General features: G+C 49.2%; 1 protein-coding gene across 1 annotated transcript in view; it reads right to left on the bottom strand.

Moving 5' to 3' along the window:
* The window catches only part of LOC138503213 (pancreatic secretory granule membrane major glycoprotein GP2-like), a 310,155-nt gene extending 288,463 nt beyond the window's left edge, over positions 1 to 21,692 (bottom strand). The window contains exon 1 of the mRNA XM_069622798.1: positions 21,514 to 21,692. Coding sequence (XP_069478899.1) covers positions 21,514 to 21,577 — 64 coding nt within the window. The 5' untranslated portion in view covers positions 21,578 to 21,692. The remainder of the gene's footprint in view (positions 1 to 21,513) is intronic.
* Between the last annotated feature and the right edge of the window lie 683 nt (positions 21,693 to 22,375).

Here is a 22,375-nt window from a genome sequence, read left to right on the forward strand (position 1 = left end):
ATCCACTGCCTCCGGCGTCTGCTGCTCGCCACCGGCCCGCCCACGCTCGCTCGCCGAAGACAGCAACGTCTGAAGGGCAGTGAAGGTGCTCAGCATCGGGCGGCTGCACGCATCAGCTGGCAGCCTGCTCGCCGAAGACTGAGGGGCAGTGAAGGAGCACAGCAACCGTCGGCTGCACGCATCAGCTGGCAGCCTGCATTTTACGTGTGGCTCACCGACCACAGCTGCTGCCTGGACACGGCAGCCCCCTTATCAACCTGCCTTATCTCTCAAGAAGAAACGCGGCAGCCCGACATCCAAGGGCCTACTCCTGCACATGACGCCTTCATGCTGCCAAAGTCACCGCTAGCCCCTATGTTCAGCGGGCGCGACCGAGCCGCTACAAGAAGTGGCGCAGGTCCCTCAACACAAGCCATTCCCGTGAGTACAGCGTCACAACAGAGCAGCCAGGCTACATCATCCACTGACATGTTAACGGACAATATTGACAGTGGCCTACAGAGCCCCCAAGCCAGCTCCACTCCAAGAACAGTCAACAATGGAGAGGACACATCCTCTGAATCTCTGCAGCTACAAGCAGTCCCTCATTTCGACATGACGGACACCAACAGCCTGGCGCCCAGATGGGCCAGGTGGCTGAAAGAACTTCACATTTACATCGACGCCTCGGGTGTGCGAGAAGAACGCCGCTTGAGGGGCATCCTACTTCACTCTCTGGGCCCTGTGGTAAGAGACATCGTGTTTGAAATGCCCGAGGACAAAACCAACTCTTTTCAAGGCATAATTGACGCATTGAATGCATACTTCGCACCCCTACGGAACGTCGACTACGAGAGACATGTGTTCCACACCACGACGCAAGACAAAGATGAAACCATGGACAACTTCGTCATGAGACTAAGAAAAAGAGCGAAGTACTGTGATTTCGACAAATATTCTACCGAAGAAGCCCTGAAATCCCAAACCATAGCAGGATGCGGTTCTCCTGACTTTCGCAAGAAATTACTACAAAAGAGCAGAACACTAGAGGAGATTCTCCAAATTGCAAGAGCCGATGCTGCACTAACCCTTCAAACGGAATCTCTAGGCAACATTTCCATCACACATAATGCCAAATCAGCCTCCCTTTGCCCCCTCCGCACGCCTGCCAGCCCGTCGGACCAAAAAAAATGCTATCGCTGTGGTTTCCGCTTTCCACATACAGGCCCGTGCCCTGCAATCGGACATCAATGTGATAAATGCGGAGGGGACAACCACTTCCAGTCCGTCTGCAGGAACATCAAATTCCTTCAAACTGCGGGAAGCAGCAGAGAAGGCGGACGTCCAAGAAAGGAAAGCCCGCGCAAAAACTCACATCGAGGCTCCACATACGGAAGGAGGCGCTCTCACAGCTCATCCAAAGAACAAGCGCCTTCGTCAAGGAGGCGAGAAGAGAGGAGAGAGAGAGAAACGTCCACCCACCGAGAGAGCAGACGCCACTCTCCACACCGCAGACCAAGGCACAGGATAAGGTACGTCGATGACTCGCCGCAGGACAGACAGCCTTTAAGGTCATCCTCATCCAGTGGAGAAAGGAAAAGAGCATATGTACATGCCATTGGAAATGCCACAGCGGCCGAATACAGTCCGACCCTACTACTCCAACTAAATGGCCAAAACCTAGAATTCCTAATAGACACCGGCGCTACTGTGAACGTCATCAATGACATAATATACAAATCACTGGAAGTCAAGAAAGACCTGAAGACAGCCGACACACTAATATACCCCTACGGATCCAACAGGCCGCTAGACTGTATCGGAATGTTCACTGCACGCTGCAGCTACAAGGAGCAGAACCAGAAAGTAAAGATATACGTAATAAAAGGTGAAGTCCCGGGAGGAAGCATCCTGAGTTTCCGCACAGCGATACAAATGGGCCTCATCAGCATCATGTATCAGATCATGTCTGCATACACCTCTGGCGCCAAAGACATGATACAAAAGATATTCCCGTCACTCTTCAAAGGACTTGGGTGTTTAAAGGACAAACAAATCAAGCTGCACATTAATCAGCAAGTAAAACCCATCGCCCAACACTACAGGGGCATTCCCCTCAACATACAACGGCAAGTGGAAGATGAGATTCACTCACTGCTCCAACAAGGCATAATTGAACCAGCGTCGGGCCCGACCCCATGGGTGTCACCCATAGTACCGGTACCCAAGAAGGACGGCACCTCCAAAATACGCATCTGCGTAGACATGCGGGCCCCAAATGTAGCCATCGAAAGAGAACGACACTTGGCTCCACGCATGACGGACATGATACACCTACTACACGGAGCCACCGTCTTTTCGAAGCTTGATCTAAACAAGGGCTACCACCAACTTGAACTTCACCCGTCCTCTCGATACATAACCACTTTCTCAACTCATCTAGGACTTTTCAGATACAAGAGGTTAAGCTTTGGCGTATCATCTGCAGCTGAGATCTTTCAGAACGAGATACACCAAATAATAAAGCACATACCGCACTGTTTGAATTACAGTGATGACATTCTCATCTTCGGCACCTCCCAAGAAAGCCACGATGACACGCTACGAAGGGTCTGCATGGCGCTAGAAAACGCCAATCTCACGCTCAACCCGGAAAAGTGTGAGATCAACAAGACCACCCTGAAATTCTTTGGCCACATCTTCTCAAACAAAGGCATGCGCCCCGACCCTGAGAAAGTGCAAGCCCTGGTGGATGCCCCCACTCCCATTTCGGCGTCCGGCATACGATCGTTCCTGGGCATGGCCAGCTATTGCACGAGATACATTCAAGACTTTGCGTCTGTAAGCACCCCGCTAAGAGCCCTCACCGGGAAAGACCAGGCATTTGAGTGGACAACAGAATGCGAGGCAGCATTTCAGGAAATCAAAAGGCGCATATCCTCTGCGTCATGCATGGCCTACTATGACCCCAGTTATGACACGGAACTCACTGTGGACGCCAGCCTGGTAGGCTTAGGGGCCATTCTAGCCCAATCCAGACCGGGAGCGCCGCCCAATGCACCCAAGCGCATAGTAGCCTACGCCAGCCGGAGTCTATCAAAGGCAGAGTGCGCATACTCGCAACCCGAAAAGGAGAGCCTTGCCGTGGTATGGGCGTGCGAGCACTACCACCTCTTTCTATATGGCCGCCCCTTCACGGTTGTGACTGATCACCAAGCACTGACAACGATATATGGCAAACCCACGGCCAAAATGCCACCCCGAATCGCCAGATGGGGTCTACGCCTACAGGAATATTCCTTCAAGATCATACATCGCCCGGGCAAAGAGAACAACCCAGCTGACTTTCTCTCCCGATACCCACTACCTGCTCAAGTAGAACGGCAATCCTTGAAAGCAAATCAATATCTTAACTTCCTAGTCAACAATGCACTCCCCAAACATGTCTCCATTACTCAACTTGTGGAAGCCACCTCTACTGACAAAATGCTGTCCCTCATAAAAGAATGTCTGCGAACAGACCGATGGCATGTCAAAGACCTGACCGAAGCCGAACAGGCTCAACTCCGCGTTTTCAAACTAATACGACACACCCTATCTGTGTCCCCAGAAGGCCTGCTGCTCAAAGAGAACAGAATTGTAATACCATCCAGCCTGCAGAAACAAATACTGGACATAGCACACGCTGGACACCGCGGAATTGTGTCCACCAAAAGACAACTGAGGACAAAGGTCTGGTTCCCCAAACTAGACGAACAGGTGGAACAGATCCTAGGCAAGTGCCTCACCTGCCAAGCGGTGGGTCACCGAACCTTCCCGGCACCCCTACAGCCGTCTGCGATGCCTCCACAAGTGTGGGACCGAGTGGCTGTAGATATGTTTGGACCACTGGCAAACGGGAAATACGTGCTAGTAATTGTGGACGAAATGTCACGATTCCCGGAGGTGCACCTCATTCACTCAACAAGTGCTCAAGCAGTCATACCCGCCCTGGACAAGACGTTCGCTGACTACGGCATTCCATCGGTAGTCAAGTCGGACAATGGCCCTCCATTCAGCGGGCATGACTTCGCAATGTTTGCGGAACATCTTGGTTTTCAACATCGAACAATCACACCGCTGTGGCCGCAAGCAAACGGAATGGCGGAAAAATTCATGAGCTCTCTCAAGAGAACCCTACAAGTATGTTCCATCACGAATCGGTCATTCATGCAGGCCATTTGCACCCTCCTACGTGAATACCGGAACACCCCACACAGCACCACAGGGGTGTGTCCGTCCACCCTAATGTTCGGGCGTATCCTACGAACACAACTGCCCCACAATCCTCACGCCCGTCCGTCACCAACGGCCGTGGACGACGCCATCACAAAAGACACGAGGAGCAAACAGCTGACCAAGACATACACCGATCAAAAGAGACAGGCCAAGCCGTGCCACATCCAAGTGGGAGACGTAGTGCTGGTGAGGCAAGAACAAAGCACCAAGGACACTCCGGCATTCAGGCCCGAACCCCTAGAAGTGACGCACGTAAATGGCTCCATGATAACAGCAGCCAGCCCCACAGGGACTATTACGAGAAACTCGTCATTCTTCAAGAACTTTAAGGGACACTCGGAACCGATCACCGACCACTCGATGACTGACCAGGAATCCTCAGAAGTGGAATCGGAATATCAGGTCGAAGTGGAAGACGCGGACGACAGCGACAGTGACACACCAGTGCGGTGGGAGAGGACCCCACGGAAAAGCCCCTCCAAAAGGACCATTCGCCGACCCCCTCGGTGGATAGAAGAAATGTAAGGTTATGAGCTCCTCATTTAAGTGGGGGGGAGATGTTGTGTCCTAGTTTCACGGACACGTTTATTTAAAGTTTTAGTCCTCTTTTAATGTTCATGACCGGCTGTGGCGTGGCCACAGAAAAAGGGAAGAGGCGGGGTTACCGCCTCTAACGCGAGTGCTGGCGTAGTTAATAAAGAGTGTGCATACACTAACTTGGCTCCCGCGTATCATTGCGTGAATCATTGTCGGAGCCTGATTTAGTTTACTTTCGCTTCCGACCTACGTCGGAAGCCAACAGTGACCTCTGGGATTTGTAAATGTACTTTCAAGACTTTAAAACACTCAGCTAAGATGATGTATGCTCAGGTCACCTGGCTATAGCCATTGTTTGACACAGACATGTTGTATGTATTATGTGAAGAAAATGTAAAGTGTAGTGTTGCGCGACGTCACCATGTGGGGACGGGAAGACACGGAGAACGGTCAGGTGACCGCAGCTTATGTGCGCGCGCATCGCGCGCGAATAAAGCAGTTCCTGCTTGGAGCTAAATGTGTCCAGTCGTCACTGTATGCGCGCTGCAGATGCCTGTCTCAGTGCGCCCCTCCCGCTGCCAAGAACCTCACACTGGTGACGAGGAATTAAGAACACTCGCTCTGGGAAACAGCACTCTTCACCACACGAGCTGCAGCAGGTGTATCGCGGCTACCATGCAATCATGCTGAAAGGGGGAGAAAATTGACCGGCAAGGCCGTGGGCCCAACGGTGAGTGCAGAGAGCACCCAGTCACCCAGCCACGGCCCAAAGACACATAAGTATGCCCCAGAGTGCCTGGGGAGGGCACACAAAAGGCCCCCACTGAGAATTATTTTTTTTTTCCTGAACTAAGCTGAGGGAAAGAGCTTGAAGGCACATACAGAGAAATCCAATCTGAGGGGCTGCAGCATCCCACCAGAAAGCCAAGGGTGTCCACGGCACGCACAGCGTACGGCACACCTGAGGGAACATGTCGGAACAGGACCAATATCCTGCATCGCCAACCCACGTACAGGGCCAAAAAGGGAGAGACGCATTCCCTGTACCCTCAATAATGGCTTTTGATACCATCGACACCACCAGCCTGGGTCCTCGATGGACCAGGTGGATGAAAGAATTCGACCCGTATCTCGACGTATTGGGCCTCCAAGAAGACAAGCGCATCATCGGCCTTCTCACAGTGACTGCTGGCCCAGAGGTACGAGATATCATATTCAAATTGCCCAAATATGTGGAATATAAAAATGACGAACTGAAGAAAATGTTGGAGATACATTTCGCAACACACCGAAACGTGGACTATGAAAGGCACATTTTCCATGCCACCACACAGCTCCAAGGGGATAGCATGGACAAATTGGTCACGCGCCTGAGACTGAGGGTAAAACACTGCCAGTTCCACCTATATAACAACAAAGAGGCCATCAAATCACAGGTGATTGCTGGGTGCGAGTTGCTAGTGCTCAAGAAGAAGCTACGGCAAGTGCCACACTATCTTGTGGAGATGCTCGCGCTGGCCAGTACATCATCCGTGCTGGACTTGCAGATATCCACACTGAGCAAGACATACATCACTGCACAAGCCATCAAAAAGGAGTGCATACACAAGATGGCATCTCAAACTTTCATGCCACACGAGACCAGGCAAGAGAAGCGCCAGTGCCTCCGGTGCGGACACGATCCTCCACATGACGGCTCATGCGCCGCCATCGGCCAGATATGCTCAGCATGCAGGGGCCAACACCACTATCGCACCATGTGCCGCAACCCAAAATCGACAAGGGTCACTCCAACAAACCAAGGACCACACTGAAAATTGACCCCGCGCAGGCACCCAAAGGAAGACAGGGCGAAGGGATCAGAGAGGAGATACCATAACGAAAGACGACACACCAGAAGCAAACACTTGCAGTCCCCAGAAGGACGACGCAAGGGGCGGAGGAGAATACATAGACTATACACAACATGTTGGTTTTAATAATGGAGTTCATATAATACAATTCACCAACACTGCCCCTTTTATGATGCCATATCAGGATATATGCAGACACCATTGGGTGAGCAAATGGATCCTGCAGAAGCCATTTGGCAATAGTCGCCGGATGTTTACCGGGTCACCCTGCAGATTAGAAAAATGACATAGCGCAGGCTGAGTGCACAGTGGGTGGGGTAGCTCATCTGACTTCCACTGGCTCTCACTCCGGGCACATCCTTTCTCACAGCCAGGCAACCTATACACATGGCAGAAAATAAATAGGCATCCTTCTTATGCACAATCACATAAGAATGTGTATGCAATATATAACATTCACATTTTGGGCCTCATTAAGAGTTTGGCGTGGCAGTAGAGATGGAGTGATAGTAAGATTACTGACACTTTTATCTCACCCCCAGATTTTGAGTTTTAAGAAAGATTCTGGAAACTGCCTGGTTTTGTGTGGAGGAAATGACCTTTAAAACGAATTAAGGATTTATTGGAAACAATGTTTATTCTGGAGAACCATCAATGATCAAGATGTTCCCATTTCAATACTCTGCCAGTAACAAAGTGTGCAAAGAATTTCTTTTCGAGCGGCCACAGTGGAAACTGCTGGGTTGTGGTGGGTGAAGGTGCTTGTCTGCAGACTTGACATGGGTTGAATTAGGAGCTGGTGCCTGGGAGCAATCCCTCTAGAATACAACTTTGAGTATGATGTGTTCACTGTTGTCTGAAAGGCCCACCGTCAGCCGAGAGCCAGGGCAACCACAAACACAGCCCACGGCTAGCCCAACCCAAGGCCAATCACCACTCTGTTAACTCACCCACCTCATTAATTTGAATAAGCTCCAGATATATCTCAATCCATGGATTTCAAAGCAAAAGGTGTCCTCTGTGCCGGCTTCTGGACTTCCCCCTCTAAGTGCGCGTTCAATGTCTCGTCTACACCTCACTGACACATGTGGGTAGACAATGATATGGCAAGTACAACATTCTGCGCCAAAATGTCAAAGGCCTAACAACATGGGTGGGTAACAGTAGGCGATTTCATGTTTGTTGAGGCCACAATATACAGAATGCAGTACTTGTCATTGAGAAATGTGATACAGGCCTAATATCAAGATGCACATGTTGCCTGTTGGCGAGTTCAATTGCCTTGGCAAGTGGCCTTTTATTGCTTTATTCTGATGTTCCCATTGTTGATATGCATAAAGAGAAACTAACTGCACCTCCTCTCCACGGCGTGGTGCTACACAGAAAGCGTGCCTATGCATAAATAGAAACTAACTGCACCTCTGCACTGCGTGGTGCTACACAGAAAGCGTGCCGTGTGCATCAACAGAAACTAACTGCACCTCTGCACTGCGTGGTGCTACACAGAAAGCGTGCCTATGCATAAATAGAAACTAACTGCACCTCTGCACTGTGTGGTGCTACACAGAAAGCGTGCCGTGTGCATCAACAGAAACTAACTGCACCACTCCACGGCGTAGTGCTACACAGAAAGCGTGCCGCGTGCATAAAGAGAAACTAACTGCACCGCTCCACAGCATGGTGCTACACAGAAAGCGTGCCTATGCATGATGAGAAACGAACTGCACCTTTCTACGGCGTGGTGCTACACAGAAAGCCTGCCGTCCCTGTGCAAGGCTTTGCCTGAAACGCATGCCTGGTGACGTGGTAATGCGCAGACCCACCGACAACATTTTCATTGACTTTTTTCATTTTATTTGGTTTTGCTTCATTTTGTTTCCTGTGTAACAAAAGGCAATTTGGGGTCAAAGTTTCATCTGCAAACATACCCAAAAAGGGGAACAGATATTCGTGTAGTTATTGTATTTATTGGGTTTTTATAATGCACCTATACACAATGTGTTACAATGACAAACGATTGTCACTTTGTAGCTGAGTGCATGGTGCGGCTTGCGGATGTGCCCTTCCTAAACCATGCTAGCGGGAATGGAGGCACGTGTGGCAGCTTAGCAATCAGTGGCACAGCAGAGGCGGCAAGCCGGCCAGATACATTGTGGGTGCAAGCACGCCGTAGCCTGCGATGCAATTAGCGGCTTTAATCCTGGAGGCGAGCAGCCTGCACATACAGCTTTGTTTGCTCTATAGCTCTTCGACCAGTGGCAGCACATGTCCTCGCTTCCCATGCATGGTGTTTGAGTTCTCCGTATTGACCTCTGCCTGCTTGCCTCTCCTTCTGCGGCTCATTGACTGTCTGCTGCCATCTACTGCCTGACTCGTTTCACTGAACACCTCTGCGTTGCCTCCTGGTATTGTTTGCCATTGTGGACCTTGGCCTGCTTCTCGATCTGTTTTTTCCCCTGGCTCTTCTGGAAATTGTCCATGGTATGCTATATTGGACATTCCTTGTTGCTGGTGAATACTACTTGAGTGAGATAGTGCGAGGGGGGGGGTTCTTCTTTCATTTCTTTGTAATGTTCTTTCCCACCATAATCCACCCCAGTCTAAAAGGGAGCCCCGTGGTGCAGCAGGGGTTTAAGGGCACAACAGCTACCCCACCATCTGTGTCTGATGTAGAAATGAACCCAGCAATCCATGGTAGTTGGTGAGACCTCTGACCGATACTCCTGATGACGGAAAAACCCCATGCTGGAAGGGAACCTGAAGGGGAAAGGTAGGCACATACTTGGGCAACAGCCCATAATCTCATATCTCATTCCAGCAAGGCTATGGCAGTGGCCTATGGATGAAGAAACACAGGAAACCTGGGGTAACCAGAGAACCAAACCTCAAGACACCAGAAGAAAGGCCCCTGGCTCGGCAGAAGGACTGTGCAACTAGAATGACAATCTGAAGGACCAGAAAGAACTGGATATGGGTCCTCTACAGTAGAACGGAGCAAAAGGCGAGGTGATCCACCACTAAACACCATCCACTGAAAGGTATTTTACAATGTTATTGTACCTAAAAGTTTGCATGTACAAAAAGACCTAAAAATGCAACTAGACCCGCTTCTATAATCCGTAAAAGTCTGACAGTTGCCAGAGTTGTAGCATTGCTTGACCCCCACATGCACCTAGCCCATATGAGATTTCTACCCAAAGGGGTATTTACATTTTGAAATTGTTTTAATGTATGTATTCTACTTAGTTCAAAATGAGGGCAAAAGAGAAATAGGTGTTTTAGTGATTCATCAACCTCTACGGTGCAACAGAAACGACTTGTTGTATCATAGTTAGACTTTTCATTAGAAAACCAGTACTTTGTTCGCATTTTTGTGCGGAACAAATCAAAGCGGAATCGCATGTATATCCTACCTGCGTCATTACAGGGACAGAGCAGTAAATATGAGAGACGAGGGCATTGACTATGCCTAAAAATGGCATATTCGGAAAAAGACGAGTATGTAGAGATTAGGTCAGAGGTTGAAGCCCAATCGTTCAGGAAGAGTCTTTTTTTTTAGCAAGACCCATCTTCCATTGCAGATCCTCTGGTACTAAATTTATTTAGTTCAATAATTTAAGCATGCGTTTGTGAAATAAAGCAATTGAAGTCGGCTGTGAATTGCAGAGCATGATGGAAAAGTCTTCGTACAAAGAATTCAAGGGCGGAAATAGCATTTTTACTTTACTGTCTAGTGAGCGAGGGTTGCGGGCGAAACCCTTGCAGCCCCTGTAAAAAAAAGAAAAGAAAAAAAAGGACCCTGCGGCGCCGGTTCCTGATGATGCAAGTGAAAGGGAACTGGCACCGCAAGGACTCAGCGTGAAGAAAAAGGTAAGTAGGGTATGTTTATGTTGGGGGTGTGTTGTGGGTGTGGGGTATGGGTATGTAGGGGTTGTGTACGTGTGTTTGCATCGGAAATGTGCGAACCTTTGGTGGTTCGCACATTTCTCATGCAAACTTTCCAGCCGCGGGAAAATCAGCCGCGGTCGGCTCATGTAGATCCCCATCGAAGCAAGTCTAAATGCAGTGGATGGCGTTCTCTTACTGTCCTACTATCCCAGGAACCCTTGGAGGCTTAGTCTGCCTGCGACCTGAAGAGGTATCAGAAACCCGAAAGCAACCTTGGTCCTGGAAACTAATCCAACCTTGCCAGAATCCTAATACAGGAATCAGTCACCCAAAAGTCCTTCCATTAAAACAGCCCTCGGGTACCACCAAATCTATGGATATTGTGTCTGACTGGTTCAGGTGTGAGTTAGTAATCCCCTAGGAAGAGAATGAGAGACACAACCCCTTTAAGAGCTGGGGAAGGAATCATCCCTCAATGAGAAGGGTCCAAACCTTTGACTAGAGGATTCACCAATAGTTGTGGGGTGGTCTGAGGATTTCCAATCATGAGGAGGCCCCAGTTTTCCATCCAATATTCCTACATCCTCAAAAAATAGTAATAAAGGGATGGCAGCAGGAAGGGGGGGGGATATGTGATTTTAGTCCCCTGCCTGGTTCTGGGGCCATGATCAGTGGCCTCCCGAGGCAGCGGAGGTATGGAGGAAGATCTATTGGTCACCCTTCCATGGTCCCCTCCTCATGGCAGAGGCCAGTCACCAAGCAAAAGGCTCTCCCTGGGTTCCTCCAGTTGGTAAATGCTAGAGAGACCCCACCAAACGCCCTCTACAAATCAGGAACCATAAAAGGCCCTTGAGTGTCCTTAAAACCTCTTAGACTGCAAGCCCCTTTTTCCTGAGCTTTGCAAGGTTCAATGACTGCACTTGTGTGCTTAGCACTTGAAAGATTTCGAGCTAGATAGCCTTGGCGTTCGGTGCCTGGAAATCACACATCTAATCTGCCAAAAAAGCAGGGCAAAGAAACCCTCCACCAGATAGCAAAGTGATACTTTGCTCGAACAGAAAGGACTTTTGAGTTTTAACACACAGCTGGGCAGGCCTGAGATCCCCAGGGAGACTGGAGAGGACATTGTTGGGGAGTACCCACTGAGAACTAAGAAGAGCTATCCAGACACTTCTAGTTTGAGTCTTTGTGACTACTCTTCCAATGAAACTCTTGAACGCAACTTTGAGAACTTGGCATCTTTCTTAGTCCAAAGTGTCCTACATGACACTGCACACATTGCGATGATTTGCCCTTCCTTCGGTTCTCAATTGTGCTGTGTGCTGTTTTTATTGATTAATGTATATGATTGTGAGATTTGTATTGGCATTTCAATGATAGTTTGTTAGAAGATTTATGATAAGATTGGTGTGAGGAGGGTTAGCGTTCTGTTAGTGGAACCTATGGCTAAATGTAAATGGATGGATTATATTCTTGAATGCATCCAAATGCTTATTTACAAGTGATCACAAATGTGTATAAGCCCTGGTTGGCAGTATGTGATGTCAGAAGAATACATGATTCCTGAGCTAAGACGTCCCACAGTGGACTCAGTGTGCTCTATAACCCTTTTCTAGCATAATATGCCATATTCTGTGGATATGGCCCATCATCTGTGCCTCCATTGCCGAGTTGCACGCTGGTGATTGGTGAACAACCCGCCCATGGTTCTGCAGCTGAATATGCTGTGTATCCTCGGAAATAAGCCACTTTCTTTCCTAACATTGCAAGAGCAACACTGCCCTCCAGGCCCTTCCTTGCACGTGAGCAGATGTAAGGCCAGTGACTGTGCTGCCATCCTGATACCCTGCACCACGCGTCATGAGATACTTTGAGGAACCCTTACTCCACCTTTCGTCAAGCCTGCCCTGCATCTCATTGACCTTCCCAGGCAGAACCTCCTGCATGGATTCAGCAGCACTGGAAAGCCATGGTAATGGGGCTGCCTCAGAACCAGGTGAGTACGGGTCCTTTCTGTCCTGTGTCTGTTTGTGTGCACTGTGGGACCGGTTTGAGCCCTGTTGGAGACACTGGGCCAGATTTCTCAGATAAACAACTAAAGATCAAGGCCCTGCCCCAGGTACGCCATTCTTTGCCCAACAGGCAGACATCTATGGATGCAGCACTAGGTGCAGCACTGGAACAATGCTTCTCTACACCTTCCGCAAAAAACTCAAAACTGCTCTCTTCAATTAACTACGTGCTCCCAGATACCTACCTTTCAATGTATGTATGTAAATAAGCCATCCCGTCCAATGTAACATATACAGACTTGTATTGTATGTAACTATGTAAGCACACATGTAACAAGCGCCACAATGCCTACGATCTGCTGTGCGCTCAATAAATGCGGATAAATAAATAAATAAATAAATAATGTCGGAGGCGGTCTGGAAGCCGATAGGATTTCTCCAGCATACTGAAAATAGAGAAATCCTAGCCTGTGTGGGATCGAGGCCATGCTTTGCCGTTTTGCACATTGCTTTGAGTTCTCAAACAGTCTTGTGCGTCCTAAGCCTTTAATGCCATTTATGCTGTGCCATGCCTTTCCTGGCAGTGTTACACATTTTTCTGCAGGGTTAGTCTATATTATCAAATTAAGAAGGGTGTGGTAGCCCATCTACTACCCTGCACTATAGAATGTCTTCCACTCAGGAGGGTCTGCAACCACGTTTTATGTCACTGCACCTTCACAGAAGAGAAATATCCATTTGCTTATCAGTCTGGTCCCACCCACATGGGCAGTCCAGCACCCAACAAGAGTGCCAGTAGCAACCCCAGTTTTGGCCTTGTTGGGCTTCCTCAGTGAGGTAAAGCTGAGCCTTTCTAAGACACAATGAGCAAGGGGTCCATGTCTGAGTTACTCTGGGTTACTTAGGGTGAAACCCCAAGTTTGATAAAAATTAAGAGGGGTGTGGGACCCTTCTACTGAGAACAAACATGGGTCAAATACCCTTTCTTCCACTCGGGAGGGTCTGCATCCACGTTTTAACTCACTGCACTCTTCACAGAGGAGAAATATATATTTTTGCAGCTTCTTTTCTAGTAGCACTGCGCTGCAAGTTCTTGCGCGTGTGTACTGGCATTCTGAGTAAAGCAAGTAAAAGCAGGACGCATCTCTAAAATAAGAACCGCAATGTAGTCAAGCAAGCTATCTAATGGAAGTCACTATAAGAAAACAAATGCAACCAATGTGGTTCTGAAGTAACAGAACAAAAGCTTCACAAAACTAACGGGTAACGCTGCGAAATCCCTCCCAGTCAAACCGAGTCGTTTTGTAGACAAACAGCAGTTTCAAGCAAAGAGGGAGGGAGACGCTGAAACCAGAAGGGCACTCTGGCAGTGTGGGAACAGGCAGCGATGGGACAGGCGAAAGAGCCTTAAAACACGTCTTCCTTTCAGGTGACAGGACACCTATCTGTCCTCACCTGCCTCAATCTATGCTTGTCGCCCAGTGGTCAAAGTTTACGAAAAGAAATAGTGGAACTATGTTCCCTGCTGGCCTGCACCCACTCCCCACAAACCTCATCAGCATGCCCCTCCCAAACACAATACAAACTCCCAAACACATGCACCTGCTTTTTAAGGGAACCGTCAGTGTAGTGCACTGAGAGTGCAAGCTTCAACATCTTCCTACACTTTTATTTTAAAATAAAACCATTCCAGAACGGTTCCTTTTTAAAATAAAAGTATAGGAAGAGTCAAACTAAATAAAAAATAGTAGAGAGGCACCGCTCCCACTCACTTCGACCACTGTTGTCGCCGTGCTTCGCGTCGCGCTTAACGCCACACAGGGTTTTTAACTGCGGCCTCTTTCAAGTGTTAAAGCAACAGTGCACCAACAATTCTACCAAGCACAGGTAAAGCTCTCCACAGCACAGTGAGTTTGCCACAATCTGTGCTTGCTGCCATGCTTCGCAGCATTAAAAAGTGGGTCCGAATGAATTAAGTGTTTTTAATGCTGAACAAGTCTTAGCATCAATTTTGAAGGGGCATAATGAGGTCCCGTGCTCAGACACTTCATGCCCCCGTGGCTCCAGGGTATGTTGAATGAAGTGTAACGAGGCGGGGGAGTTCCCCAGGGGGGTGAAGGGAGTGTGGGAGGAAGTGTGAAAGGGATGGAGGATCTTTGCTCTAGTATGTTCACGTCCAGAACTGTTTGGTGAAATCATAGAAAAAATGTGTACAGTTTATTTGTGGCAACTTGAGCCTCCTGTGGAAAGCTCTGGTGTGAGAGGGGCCAAGAACGGAAGAAGGCAGAGGAACCAGTCCATGGGCGTGGGGAGCACTGCTGCCGCAGGACGAGAGAAGCCTGGAGAGAGACCGGAGGCTGAACTCGGGATTGTGGAACTCAGAAGACCATGGACTCCCTCCCTTCCTCATAATCTTCAGGTATGCTTGGCTGGGCTGATGAGGATGGGCACAGGGACATGCCGCCATGGGGCCCAGGTTCTGTCAAGGTCCACCTTAACAAGAAACGGATCCGCCTAGGGCAATGCTTTTAAACATTGGAGAGTTCAGCCCAATGGGCCAGTCGACCATTGCTCTGTCAGTTTCAAACTACTCCAGTTAATCACATGTAGAGAAGGTCACGCCTGTTCCAACAATGCCATGCCAGTTTTACCAAAGGCAACCTTGCCCCCCTGTATGACATGTCCTATGAAAGGGCACTGTAGCTTCACCAACAGCACACTCATGTCCCTAGTAAGTAATAACCCATAATTAAGAGCCCTAAATCCCCCCGTTGCTGCCATTGTACCCTTACATCAGCTTCAAATGACCCAATATTACCAACATAAGCTTAGTAATAACCACATATAAGATGTAACCGTCATGTCTAGGTGATATTATCAATTGCCCAAATAATGCCATCACTTGTTTCAATTCAGAGGAGACCTTGCGAGCCTACATCTGAGCTTCCAATGCCTTCTATGGGACATGAACCATGCACGGTGCAGCCAGTGGCGTGGGGGGTATTGCCCACTTTCCCCCGGCATAGTCCACCCCTGGAAGGAATGCGTTCTTGACGCTGTGCCAGTCCCTGAACATGAATGTCAGGCCACAGGCAGGGGGCAGGGACACCTTTGAGTAGGCTGCGAAAGTGAGCGCACAAAGCTGTAATGCACTTTCGCGACCGCAAAAGGCCAGTACCAGATGCTTTGAGAATGTGATTGATTGACTGAACAATGCTAACATTGAAGTGCCTTGTTTGCTCATAAAATTGGAATGTTTTCATGTTTTTCCAAAATAATTGTATGAATAAAATATGTTTAACAACTATACATTGTCTTTAGATGAATGGTAAGCAATTGTGCAGGTGTATGTGTGGTTGAGCTGCATTACATGTAATACTCTGGCTAAACAGGGCTCGATTCTCACCAAATGGCACTGACTGTATAGCCAGGTTTATAACCTAACATTTCTCTGTGGCCCTGCTTTATGCCAGATTCTACCTGCTTTTAAGCATAGTAAACGTACATGTTAGTATCGCCCCCTTTAGTGGTATCGACCACAGAATGATGAGGCTCTAGTCTGCCCTGTGAGAATGGGGACCTGTGCCTTGCAGGCTGAACGCAGACACCGTGGGTGAGGGACCAACTTGCTGATCTGTTTTGCTGGCCCTTTATATTACACTTAATAGAACATGTTTTAATTTGGCGCGCGCCAGTCTTGAAGTGCCCCTCTTAAGATTGGCTGCAAAATGCACTGCTTTAGGCTCTTGATTCCAATGTTTGCGTCTGGGAAGGTCCCCTCTTTTGCCCCGCACCTTCCTTCAATCCGCCCTGCCCCTTTCCTTCAGATGTCATGACCCCTGACAATATTGTCAGCAAAATGAATCGTGCGGTATGATGGCCTCTGCGAGGTCTGATTCCTGTCACCTGTTATTAGGGGTCTAGGTCTGACAGCGGCGGAAAGGGGGCGGAAAAGTGATTCTGGATCCCACCTCACAGGTGTATTGGGGGTCAGATGGGCACCTGTCACCTGTGATTTTAGGCCTCACAGCAGAGGAGTGATGGAAATAGTGTCAGCAGCAGTCTCTGACACCTGTGATTCTGAGTTGACAGCAGAGGGGAGAGGAGAATAGTGTCAGCAGCACTTTCTGACACCTGTGATTCTGGGTTTGACGGCAGAGGAGAGAGGGAAATGGTGTCAGCAGCGCTCTCTGACATCTCTGATTCTGGGTTTGACAGCAGAGGAGAGAGGGAAATGGTGTCCGCAGCAGCAGCAGTCTCTGACACCTGTGATTCTGGGTTTGACAGCAGAGGAGAGAGGGAAATAGTGTCAGCAGCGCTCTCTGACATCTGTGGTGATTCTGGGTTTGACAGCAGAGGGGAGAGTGATATTTATCAGCAGCATTTGTCTGACACAGATCACCTGTTATTTCGGTTCTGACGGCAGAGAGCGTTTGATTGCAGATGTCAGACCCCGCTAATTACACTTTCTGTGATTATTTGTCCTGCAGCTCTGGAGTGGGGGCGCAGACGGCAGCAGCAATGTCTGACATCCCCTAACCAGCATTCTGAATGGCGGCCCGTCCAGTACACAAAGATGCAAAGAACATTCTACATACATGAATGAGCAGCTTCCCCTGTAGGCAGGTGCGCTTGGTTCCCATTGGCGCGGGCAGTCTAGCCACCTTATTGAATGGACGGACACTGTGTCCTTGCATTCTGCGCTTGGACTGAGCAGTCACCGCTGGTCCGGTTGAATGTTCACTTGGCGTCTTTGTATTTGTTTGGTTGTTTAACTGTTATAAGCGATTGCCTTTTCTCCCAGCGCCAAGTGAGCGCAAGGCGAACACGGCGCACTCTGAGAAATGAATCGAGGTGAATTTAGGCGATATTATATATCGCTGTATGTGTGTACCCTATCACTCACTGTGTGCTCTTGTTGCACAGTACGCAGTTGTTTCACAGCTGGATTGGCGCTGCACAGCACATCGCGCTTTATGCAAAAGAAGGCTGCGCCACGCATCCGTCTAGCTGCACTAGTTTGTGAGAATGAAGTGCCTTCGTGAACTATTTCTCATCGTTTATACACAGGAATAATAACCATACCCAGCTAAGTGCAACACCGCGAGCTGTTCTAAGGGCAAGTCCAACAAGTCTCCGATATTTACAATTTCAGATGCATTATCTTTTAGGTGTTGTGTAAGCGTGGGTGTAAAGCCGCTACCATGGACAGCGGGAGAGGGAGTGTGACGGTGGCCAGGGCTCGTCATCACGCAGCCGCAGCAGAGGCGTGTCCACTGCAGCACCGTGGCTACCATGGACAGCGGGAGAGGGAGTGTGACGGTGGCCAGGGCTCGTCATCACGCAGCCGCAGCAGAGGCGTGTCCACTGCAGCACCGTGGCTAACATGGAGAGGGAGTGTGGTGTTCGCCAGGGCTCAACATCGAGAGAAGCTAATTGGCTCCAACCCCAGTCCGGTAGTTTGGGGAGCAGTGTGCCTGTTGCAGAGATCTGTTGGTAATCTGAAGCTAATTGGTTGCAACCCTAGTCCGGGAGTTTGGAGAGCAGTGTGCCTGTTGCAGAGATCTGTTGGTAACCTGAAGCTAATTGGTTGCAACCCTAGTCCGGGAGTTTGGAGAGCAGTGTGCCTGTTGCAGAGATCTGTTGGTAACCTGAAGCTAATTGGTTCCAACCCTAGTCCGGTAGTTTGGACAGCAGTGTGCCTGCTGCAGAGATCTGTTGGTAACCTGAAGCTAATTGGTTCCAACCCTAGTCCGGTAGTTTGGAGAGCAGTGTGCCTGTAGCAGAGATCTGTTGGTAATCTGAAGCCTTACTGGTTGCAACCCTAGTCCGGTAGTTTGGAAAGCAGTGTGCCTGCTGCAGAGATCTGTTGGTAACCTGAAGCTAATTGGTTGCAACCCTAGTCCGGTAGTTTGGAAAGCAGTGCGCCTGCTGCAGAGATCTGTTGGTAACCTGAAGCTAATTGGTTCCAACCCTAGTCCGGTAGTTTGGAGAGCAATGTGCCTGCTGCAGAGATCTGTGTAACCTGCCATTCACAGGTTGCAATGTCAGTAAATTACCTTACCAGGTTAATCGGCCGGCTGCAGGGATCTGTCTGCAGCCTTCTAGGGATTGGTTCTACTTCCTGCAAGACATCTCTGCGTGTTAACGTTCCTGCTGCAGAGAATGATATATGGCAATCTGCCAGTGATCGGTTCCAATCACTGTAGATTAGTTTAGCAGGATAATGTGACTGCCGCCTTGTAGGTGACCAACAGAGGCCCTTTCTAGGTAGACTGTTGTGCCACAGTGCAGCGATCTGCATAACCCGCAGACGCTAGGTGTTCATTTCAGCCGCTCCAACTCAACTTGTCCTCTTTCTGTGCTAGAGACAACGAGGAATGGCGGTTTGGACAGCGCCCTTGGTGGGTAGATTGGCGTGATGGATGCGGCCCTATACTCTATTACGACACCATAACATCAAGGGGGCTGCGGAATTAATTTTGCTACCCAATGAAAGACATACCCACTTACAGCCAAAACATGTTTTTTTTTTTTAACAGATCCCCTGCTTCGAATCTGGCTCAGAAATGACTAACGCATTCTATTAGCAGTGCGTGGGATTTTCCAGCAGCTCTTCAACTTGCATTTAGAAGCACTCTCTTCCTCCTACTGAAGCAGCCTCAAGACACATGTCCTAAGTCAACAGGTCGACTCCTTTCAGTGCCCCTCACACGCAGGTCAGTGGAAGAGGACCATCCAAACATCCAGCGCTTCGAAACAAGCAGGACTAAACCAAGCGCCTTGGGGACGCCCGAGAAAAGCATGTCTTGCCTTCTGTGTATGTGTTTGCTGCCAGGACCTGAGCCTACAGTGAGCCTGCCATACTTGGCCGCACATCAAGAGTCCTCAGCTAGTTAATACAATGGGGAAATAGTACCAATGTGGACTCCCTGCAGTCACAGGTCCGGATCTGCCTAAACCACTTATCCATTCTCGATAGTAAAAAAAAAAATCAGAATACATTATTTGGGAAATAAATAATAACACCTAACACCGGAGAAATTCGGTTCCGGCAATGTGTGCTACATACATGTAAGAATTTCCTTGGTTCGCCACTGCATAATGTCAGAAGCAAAATGAGCTTTCTTCCCCACCCCTTGCCGGCCCTAATGAGAAGAGTGCTGGGCAGCGGGCCAGCAGGTTGACCCGAATCTCCACACTGCCTGTGCGTCACACTTGCCTTCTGACCCAAGCAGATTTGGGCATTTCGCGGATGAAGGGACGTTATATCAGCAGCTAGAGATTGGAATCCGCACAAGGCATTCTCCGTCATAATACGTCAGAACTTGGAAGGCCCATGAAAGCATGTGAGCAAACGGTTATTCTTGAAGCACTTATAAGAGGGGGAAGTGAACGCGCTCCATTATGCATCTGTATTATTTACCTCTGTAAAGCGCTACTTTGCTTCTCGAAGCTAGGTCCGTGCTCAATAAATACCATCATAATAATAATAATAATAAAAAAGTGGTAATATTCTTCAGTGTGCGGCAGTCGTGCATTTTGGAGTTCTGATTCCATCTGCTGAGCATGTAGTGTTTGCCTTGATATACTGTCAACGAAAACAGCGCATGTATTAGTGCTTAACATGACAATATATTGAAGCAAAGAGTAACATCCCAGTGTGGCTCAGTCCCTGCCACACTAGGACAGGGTCGCAGGTGTAACCGCCTGGGGTGCCATTAGCCCCCCCCCCTGCCACTCCAGCTGGGGGAGTCTTTCAAGGGCTCCACTGAGCTGGCAGTGTGTGAGAAGGAGCGGCAGGTGTCCTATTGAAATTAAATGCGCGCCGCTCTTGTGGCGGCTGGCGCCGGGCTTTCCAGCGCGGGAGCGTGGGGCATTTAATAACAATAGAGTGGTGATGCTTTCGTTGCACTACCCTATTGGGGTGATTATCTCCGCGCTCCGGCGCAGGATCGGGTGGTTTTCATTAGAATAGGGTGCTGATGCTTTTGCATCGGCACCCTATTCCAGTGCTTAACTCCCTGCTCCAGCACCAGAGCAGAAAGTTTAAAATAAATGTGCCATCTCCCTAGGGGCGCTCTGGGGGGAGCAGATACATGTTTCTTTCACTGCCCAGAGAGCTGCCGCCGATAAGGCCGGCATTGCTGCACTGGTATAATATTGTTTGCAGTAGTGTCCTGGCATGGATAGGTCCCTGCCAAAAGGGCGTGCATAAATAAGACCTGCGTCGAGACGCTGCGCCAAAACGGCCGCCGCCAAAACAGATGCCTCGGAATGCCCGGCTTCCATTCACAGTATGCCAGTGGCTTCAACACGCACCACCATGGGAGGAAAGATGCCGTGGTCTGAGAGAAGCATTGGAACAATCGATCCCCCAGTGTCCGATTTATGAGGATGTCTTCCAATGTCCTCAAAAACCAAACGAATAAATGTATTTCTAAGTGCATTTTGTAGGTACAACAAGCCCGACATTTCCCCCAACGCACTTTCTGTATGAGAGGGCCCCAGAGCCTTATACAGAAAAGAACACAATAGAATAAACACATTAGCACGTTTTAGGGAAAGCGTCTGCAGCTCTCCAGATGTTTTGGACTGCGACTCCCATGATCATTCACAATTGGTTATGCTGGATGGTTGCCAGTGGTGACTGGATAGGACAGGAGGGATTTGTAGTCCAGAACATTAGGAGAGCCAAAGGTTGCCGATCGGAGAGCCCCTTATCCAGGCCCTGCTATCCCTGATTACGATTTGAATGATGACTGTAGCAGAGTGGGGTGCTGCTCATCACCCACTCTTTCTGCGATGGGTTTGGCACTCACGTCTTAGAGCGGTCCCTATGATGCAGCGTAGGTTAGAGAGCCCTAAAACAAGTGCCAATGCCACCTACTGGGCCTGGGTACACTCACCCAACTGGCAATGCTCGCCTCAACCCACATAGTGAAAAACAAGAGCAGGTACTGTACCTGCTTCTCCGAGGAGGGAAGCCAGGAGTGCCCCAAACAGTAGGTACGTCCCAGAGCGCCACATTCTGCCGCAGATCGCCAGAGCAGATCACAAATGAGTCCGCGAACCTATCCTGGCAGTCACTTGGTTGAAGAATGAGCAGCTCTTGGGCACAAACATCCACCGGCAGCTCCTTGAAAGTGACAGCAAAGACGACCTCACTAGCGCTATATAGAGGGCAGCGCGAGAGGGAGGGCCCAGGTGAGGAAGGGGGGGGGGGGGGAGATACCGGGGAGAGACACTGGCATTTGGTGAAGGAGGGAAAACACTAACAGGGAGGAGAGTCGCTGGGGGTGTGAGAGTGGAGAAGCACAGTAGGAGGAGACACACAAAAGAGAGGATGAAAGGTGGGGAGCCAGAAGAAGTGAAGAGTGACTCTCTGGGAAAGCGAGGGAGCCTGGGGGGCGGGAGAGGCGCCTACAAAGAGAGACACCAAGAGAGAAGAGACACATAGCGCCTCCGAGACAGAAGCAGAGCCAGGGGGTCTCAAGACTACATTTATTTATTTATTTATTTATTCATTATGATTTTTAAAGCACGTCAGCCCTCAGGCATCGTGGTACTTCAGTTGCATGGAAGTACTTCAGTTATGTCACTGCATATGGTTAAACACACGTTCTGCCACATTAACGATTTATGGAGTTTAATTTAGAAAGGTTAAAGGCAAACTATTTGGAATATACAAGATAATTATGAATGCATTTAGACAAAAGATTAAAAAGAAAATCCCCTTCAGTGAACGCGGCAGGGTCGGTCGACCCACGGAATTTTAACATCCTATCTGATCATCTGAATGACATAAGCCATCCTTGTGGGGAATGC

This window comes from Ambystoma mexicanum, chromosome 11 (genome assembly GCF_040938575.1).
Source record: "Ambystoma mexicanum isolate Mex_15411 chromosome 11, UKY_AmexF1_1, whole genome shotgun sequence".
In the NCBI taxonomy this organism is placed as follows: domain Eukaryota; kingdom Metazoa; phylum Chordata; class Amphibia; order Caudata; family Ambystomatidae; genus Ambystoma; species Ambystoma mexicanum.